This window comes from Anomaloglossus baeobatrachus, chromosome 3 (genome assembly GCF_048569485.1).
Source record: "Anomaloglossus baeobatrachus isolate aAnoBae1 chromosome 3, aAnoBae1.hap1, whole genome shotgun sequence".
In the NCBI taxonomy this organism is placed as follows: Eukaryota; Metazoa; Chordata; class Amphibia; order Anura; family Aromobatidae; genus Anomaloglossus; species Anomaloglossus baeobatrachus.
The window spans coordinates 425,046,231-425,054,242 of record NC_134355.1 but is presented as its reverse complement, the minus strand read 5'-3'; the positions used below and the strand labels follow the sequence as shown (position 1 = coordinate 425,054,242).

General features: G+C 41.3%; 1 protein-coding gene across 2 annotated transcripts in view; it reads right to left on the bottom strand.

The window, feature by feature from the left end:
• Nucleotides 1–3,698: 3,698 nt before the first annotated feature.
• Nucleotides 3,699–8,012, bottom strand: part of ECE2 (endothelin converting enzyme 2) — a 145,970-nt gene continuing 141,656 nt past the window's right edge. For both annotated transcript variants that reach the window (XM_075340345.1, XM_075340343.1), the window contains 2 exons: nucleotides 5,440–5,535; nucleotides 3,699–5,341 (listed from right to left, as the gene is read on the bottom strand). In XM_075340345.1, coding sequence (XP_075196460.1) covers nucleotides 5,165–5,341; nucleotides 5,440–5,535 — 273 coding nt within the window. In that variant the 3' untranslated portion in view covers nucleotides 3,699–5,164. The remainder of the gene's footprint in view (nucleotides 5,342–5,439; nucleotides 5,536–8,012) is intronic.

Genomic DNA, 8,012 nt, shown 5'->3' with positions numbered 1-8,012 from the left:
TTTAATAGGTAAATTGCAAAGTTTGTTTTTACACTGTACAATTTTAACCATTTAAGAACTTGAGACACCCCTTTAATTGTTTTGGTAGCAGAAGGCTAAAAAGCACTTGTGAAAGGGGAAAATTCACTCATTAATAGTTAGAGTATCTATTAAAATATGACTTTTTCACACAATAGCAGCAAACAACAGTGAGCTCTAGGATAGTAAATCCATCACAGTATTACATCTTAGTATGATGCAAGAAAATCATTACTTTTATGCTATTTCATTTCTGTCCCTTGTATTACTAGGGAAAACTAACATTTTGGTTTCATTTACAATAAAAAAATAGGATATCAGAGGTAAAAGTGCCAAGTTGCCTTCAGGCTATGAAACATGGGAAGTTCTTTCATTATTAGAATCATGAGCAATTTCCTAATATGAGGTTTTTACTAAATTTTGGAATGTAATCTAGCAAATTCCATAATATATACTTACATGGTTCTATACTGATGCCGTTCTTATTTCTTTCTTTATCTATTTATAATATACATCAATTGACATGCCTATAATTAATACTTTAATAGGCACCCCATTCTGATATTAGAACATGATGGCTATGTGGAGAAAATGGATTCTACGTTGTAAGTTCTAAGTACTTTATAACTACGTACACAAGCAGTCTGTCACAGAACGTGACATTGTAGGCACTGCTTACTTTATAACTACCTCCACAAGCAGTCTGTCACACACAGCTATAGTGTAGGCACTTCTTACTTTATATCTATACCTGCACAACCATTCTGTTTCTGTCACACAGAGCTTTATAGTGTAGGCACTGCTTACTTTATATCTATACCTGCACAACCATTTTGTTTCTGTCCCACAGAGCTCTATAGTGTAGGCACTGCTTACTTTATATCTATACCTGCACAACCATTTTTTTTCTGTCACACAGAGCTCTATAGTGTAGGCACTGCTTACTTTATATCTATACCTGCACCACCATTTTTTTTCTGTCACACAGAGCTCTATAGTGTAGGCACTGCTTACTTTATATCTATACCTGCACAACCATTTTGTTTCTGTCCCACAGAGCTCTATAGTGTAGGCACTGCTTACTTTATATCTACCTGCACAACAGTTCTGTCACACAGTGCTACATTGTAGTAGGCACTTCTTACTTTATAAATACCTCCACAAGCAATTGTCTCAGAACACTACATTGTAGGCACTGCTTACTTTGCACCTACCTACACAGTCTATCAAAGAACGCTACATTGTAGGCACTGCTTACTTTCAAACTACCTGCACAGTCTGTCACAGAACACTACATTGTAGGCACTGCTTACTTTGCACCTACCTGCACAGTCTGTCACAGAACGCTACATTGTAGGCACTGCTTACTTTGCACCTACCTGCACAGTCTGTCACAGAACACTACATTGTAGGCACTGCTTACTTTGCACCTACCTGCACAGTCTATTACAGAACACTACATTGTAGGCACTGCTTACTTTGCACCTACCTGTACAGTCTATCACAGAACACTATATTGTAGGCACTGCTTACTTTGTACCTATCTGCCCATTCCTTCACAGAACACTATCTTGTAGGCACTGCTTACTTTCAAACTACCTGCACAGTCTGTCACAGAACACTACATTGTAGGCACTGCTTACTCTTGTATCTACTTGCACAAGCAGTTTTTCACAAAACATTACATTGTAAGCAGTATTTACTTTATAGCTACCTGCATAAGCATCCTGTCACAAAACGTTATATTGCAATCACTACTTATTTTATAGGTACCTGCACAAGCCGCCTGTTACAAAATATGTTTGTAGGAAGATTCTTCTCCTACACCAAAGACTGAATAACTAACATGTGACGCTCCCTCTCTAATAGTTTCTTGAGTAGCTGCAGTGTATATTACACAGCCTTGTGCCTCAGCAAATGCAAAACAAAAAAGTTATACACCTTATTACAGACCTTCTCTATGAATATGAGAATCAGCTTTCATATCAATCAAATGATAAGTGATGAACAGAATGCTCTCTTCAAAAAGAGGCACTGCAGCAGCTGAAGTATGTATAACATGGCATCATTTGCACTTGTTGAGCAGCCTTTTAATTTGTTATGCTCATGAAAATTCCTGGGCTATTATTCTTAGAGTATGCGCAAGCGGCATCTTTTTCAGACGCCAAGGATAACAAACATATACAGCAAGGAAAAAAGTATTTAGTCAGCCACCAGTTGTGCAAGTTCTTCCACTTAAAAAGATGAGAGGCCTGTAATTGACATCATAGGTAGGCGACAACTAAGAGAGACAAAATGAGAAAACAAATCCAAAAAAATCACCTTGTCTGATTTGGCAAGATTTGTTTTGCAAACTATTGTGGAAAATAAGTATTCAGTCATCTAAAAACATGCAAGATTTCTTGCTCTCACAGACCTGTAACTTCTTCTTTAAGAGGTTCCTCTGTCCTCCACTCATTACCTGTAGTAATGGCACCTATTTGAACTTGTTATCACTATAAAAGACATCTGTCCAAAACCTCAAACAGTCACACTCCAAACTCCACTATGGTGAAGACCAAAGAGCTGTCGAAGAACACCAGAAACAAAATTGTAGCCCTGCACCAGGCTGGGAAGACTGAATCTGCAATAGGCAATCAGCTTGCTGTGATGAAATCAACTGTGGGACCAATAATAAGAAAATGGAAGACATACAAGACCACTGATAATCTCCCTCGATCTGGGGCTCTACACAAGTTCTCACCCCGTGGGGCCAAAATGATCAGAAGAACGGTGAACAAAAATCCCAGAACCACACGGGGGGACCTAGTGAATAACCTGCGTAGAGCTAGAACCACCATAACAAAAGCTACCATCAGTAACACACTTTGCCGCCAAGGACTCAGATCCTGCAGTGCCAAACGTGTTCCCCTGCTTAAGCCAGTACATGTCCGGGCCCGTCTGAAGTGTGCTAGAAAGCATTTGGATTATCCAGAAGAGTATTGGGAGAATGTTATATGGTCAGATGAAACCAAAGTAGAACTGTTTGGTAGAAACACAACTCGTCGTGTTTGGAGGAGACAGAATGCTGAGTTGCATCCAAAGAACACCATACTTACTGTGAATCATGGGGATGGCAACATCATGCTTTGGGGCTGTATCTCTGCAAAGGGACCAGGGTGACTGATCCATGTACATGAAAGAATTAATGGGGCCATGTATCGTGAGCTTTTGAGTGCAAACCTCCTTTCATCAGCAAGGGCACTGAAGATGAAACGTGGCTGGGTCTTTCAGCATGATAATGATTCCAAGTACACTGCCAGGGCAACGAAGGAGTGGCTTCGTAAGAAGCATATGAAGGTCCTGGAGTGGCCTAGCCAATCTCCAGATCTCAACCCCATAGAAAACCTTTGGAGGGAGTTGAAAGTCTGTGTTGCCTAGCGACAGGCCCAAAACAGCACTGCTCTAGAGGAGATCTGCATGGAGGAATGGGCCAACATACCACCAACAATGGGTGCCAACCTTATGAAGACTTACAGAAAACGTTTGACCTCTGTCATTGCTAACAAAGGATATATAACAAAATATTGAGATGAGCTTTTGTTATTGACCAAACACTTATTTTCCACCATAATTTGCAAAAAAACCTTGACAAATTAGACAAGGTGATTTTCTGGATTTGTTTTCTCATTTTGTCTCTCATAGTTGTGGTCTACCTATGATGTCAATTACACAGGCCTCACTCAACTTTTTCACTTTAAATTGCAGTGTAAAAATGACTTGCTGTTTGTATCTTCAGCCTTTTTTAACTTCTTTTAACCGATATAGGCTTCAAAAGCCATAAAGCACCTAAAAAAGTAACCAGTCCATTCTTCTGGTGGCTTCTGCTTGAAATCCTCTATTTCATATAGAAAAAAAAGAAACAAGCTGGCAGTAATGTCACTGCAAAAGAAAATCAGAGGAGAAGGAAAGAAATGCACTTTTTGGAAAAACACCGTTAGCTTTTCTGTAGCATCTTTCGCAGGAAAAACACAGCAGTTATTTTGACGTCAAAATAACGTCGCATGCACATAGCCTTATAATTTAGTGTAAAGGTACAAACTCTTTGTTTTTGATGTATTACATTAACTTTATATTACAAGGAATATATATTTGAGGCAAAGGTTCATCACTGTAAAGCTGAAGGCAAAGCAGGACTAAAAGCTATGAAAATCTGTCATACTAAAGTGGCCCATACACTTGCATGTGGAGATCAGCAGCAACCAATGTGCCACTAGCCACCAAAGAAACAAGTGACCAGATACATAAAATCTACCCTGTCGATCCAAGTTTTCCCTGACAGCATTCTTCTTTGGATTGTCTGTCAGCTATCATAGACATCAGATTGATGTTAGACTCAATGGAAATGGTTAGAATCTGCTTATTTAAGTTTATTGCCTACAAGTAGAATGTATATAACCAGCAAGCTGTATCATTTATAGTCATCAGATTAAAGATTGCTGGCGTAAGGGTGCTTTTATACTGGCCGATGGCGGCTGCTTAAACGAATGTCGAAGAGCTATGTGTAAGTTGATCGGCTGTAATAGCCTGTTTACACAAGCCAACCACACTTCCCATGCACACATAATGATGGTTAATACAATTGTTCCGTGCACATAGAACATCATTGTTCTCGGCAGCACATGCCCTGTTTATGTAGGACAATGTGCTGCCAAAAAATAATGACTTCAACTTGCGCAATGAAAGAGTGTTTTACTACTTTGCCAAGAGATTGGCGACCTATTTAAACAGGTCAATAATCGAGAAGTAGCGTTTTCCTATGATTGGCCAATGCAGATGCACACTGCCACTACATTATTTCCACGATACAATAGATTGGGGTAAAATCTAGGTTATTTCTCTAATCCTATTGAAACTAGGACTTCCTTCCCTGACCGTTAAGTGCTGCTTCTATCTTTGGCAGTGCTGTGTTACTATTCTGTCTTACATTATCACAATACTGTACATAAGAACTAGCTATATGTAATCCTGCAGATACATTAATTTACTGTCAATCTCACAGCACTCATACTATTTGTCTTCACATTCACATGTCAAACACACTGTCACACACTTCATCATCCCACTCAGCCCTCAGATTGCCAAAGCTCTACACACATCCACTCTTTTACCACACATCACAGTATTTTCCTGGGTTCATCAGTGTCCCTTTGGGACAGTTGAAATGTTCAGCAAAGTCCCTTGAATTTGACAGGGTCCCAATAACTCTAAATTTGGCTGGACTATGCGGATCTGTAACTAGTCCTTCATGGCTGCTCTCAGGGGTCCGCACAGAACACCACACCTGCAAGACACAGGGAAATAGCTTAGTTTCCAGAAAATGCAAGCAGAAGAGTACCGTATATTGTCAGAGCTATTAGAGCAGGTCAGTGTGGACATCACCTGTGCAAATCCCACAAAGAAAAGCTGATGGTTGGTCAATTTCACTCCAGGCAATCGCTTTTCTTCACCATGTTTCTTTAACCAGGATTTGTATGCCTGAAAAAAAAGAATTGAGAAAATGGAGAACATTTAATATGCAGCGAGACAAACTTTATGAGTTTGTGGACTACTTTATATTCCGTCTTTAAAAATATGCAAACTCCACCCTATATTTGTACATATTGAATCATAGTTGATATTTATATTGACAACAGAAAAAAAAAATACGGAATATGTGTTCCTTACCATTATTATATATTTAACTCCTGAATACATAAGACTATGTCCACACATTGCATTTTTGCAGTTTTTTTAATGCAATTTAAAAGCTGCTTTTTACATTCACAAATGGGTAAAAGGGAAAAAAATTATCAGCTCACTAGAGTAGGAGGGATGCCAAATAAGGCGCGGTGCATGGATAGCTCCAGGCCGGTTCCAGGGTTAAATATGCAAGAGAGAAATGTGTTTATCCAGTAGCCGCTATGTCAAAGAAAGGTTTAAGACTTCACATTTATTCAATCCTGTGTAACAAACTATGGAAAAAATAAAATCATAGCAATTGAAGTCCATATATTAGATCTAGACGAAGCCGAACTTTAGATAAAGTTTGGTTTGGGACCCGGACTTGACCTGAACTCTAATTGAAGTTACTAATTGGACAGGTCGCGTCTCCGCCTACATGCAGCCAGTCATAAACAGATCACGTGCGGGTGAGCGTGGTTTTTCCATTTTTTGGTTTGGGTACACACTACATCTGGTCATGTTGTTGTTACCCCCAGTGTGAGCCGTTCAAACACTGCAAGTGGCTCACATTGGGCTGAGCAATAAGCGTACCCGAGCACAGCGTTGCTTGCACAAACTTTGCATAAATGCAGCGTATGAACATATCATTGCTATCGAACCCTTTTAAATTATAACTGTAACCAGATTTCACAATACAAAATGGCATACGTTATTAAATAGCTCTCTTAGAATTGAAGAGGCTTACTGCTAGAATGTATACACAATACAGTGGAACCTTGCTTAACGAGAACAATCCGTTCTGGGACTGTGGTTGTTAACCAAGTTACTCGGTCAGCAGAGCAAGATTTCCCATAGGAAATCATTGCAATGCTGACAATTCGTTCCACAACTAGTTAAATGTCCCATCCTGGTCCCCTATTCTGTCATTCCACACACATACAAACACACACAAACACGCACAAACACACAAGCACGCATACAAACGCACATATTATATGCTCACCTTACCTTCCGTTCCATCGCCGGCCTCATGGGTCTTGCTGTTCTCCGGTGCGGGCCGTGTATAGGGTTACTATAACGACGAGGGAGGAACTTCCTGCCAGAGCGCTGACGTCTAAGGCAGAGCCGCTTGCCTCTGATTGGCCAGCGCGCTGCCTTTGAGTAGCGGTGACAGGAACCAGGAAGTTCCTGCTTCGTCGCTATGGATGCAGATGCCTGGAGTGGAGCGGAGCGGCGCACTACAGGATCCAGGAGACCGGCGATGAAACGGAAGGTACACATAATATATGCTCACCTTACCTTCCGTTCCACCGCCGGCCTCATGGTACTTGTAGTTCGCCGCGAGCACGTCGCGATGTACCCGGGAACTACAAGAACCATGAGGCCGGCGGCGGAACGGATGGTAAGGTGAGCATAATACTGTATGTGTGTGCGTGCGTGTGTGTTTGTGCGCACATGTGTGTGTTTGTGCGTACATGTGTGTGTTTGTGTGGACTGCAAGTGCAGGTCAGAGCGCGGTAGATGGACGAAACCGGAATTGTGTGAGGTGAGGATTTTGTTCGCACAGCAAAGCTTTCTCGTCAAGCGGGTTACAAATTTACAGAAAGCTTTGCTTGTTAAGCAAAATTCTCGTTAAGTGGGTTACTCGTTAAGCGAGGTACCACTGTACTTAGACTGAGATGAATACCTTCTCCTCTTTTGCTGTAGCACACTGACAGAAGCAGCATGTCACTTTCGTTGCATGCAAGCGTGTGGGTGAGCGTGAACCAACTGGACCACAGGAAGAGCTGGGCTTATCCTAATGAGCTAGGGCTTAACCAAGTGCCTACCATGTATTCACCAGAGCCTTTGAAGGTAAGGTAGGTCTTGGCTGTAGGTAGATGCTAGGTGCCACTCCCAGACCAGTGTCCAGGACTGTTGTAACTGAGCGGAGCTGGATAACAGTAGGCTAGGAATGGAGCCACAAACAGGGCGGGTATTAGGCAGGGAAGACAGGAACACAGACAGGACTGGAACAAGTACCCTGGCAGGACACAAGATACACCGGACCCTGGATACACCAGTCTCTGGATACACCAGTCTCTAGATATGCTGGACCCTGTATACACAGGTCTCTGGACACACTTTACTCAGGCAGGATACTGGACTGAGCCAGGATACCAAACTCAGGCAGGATACTAGACTCAGGCAAGATACGAAGGGCAATCCAAAAGTAATGATAATCAGTTATTTCTATTGCACACAGAAATTAAAATAAAATGTTTTCTTCTCTCTTAGGTACCCACTAGTCC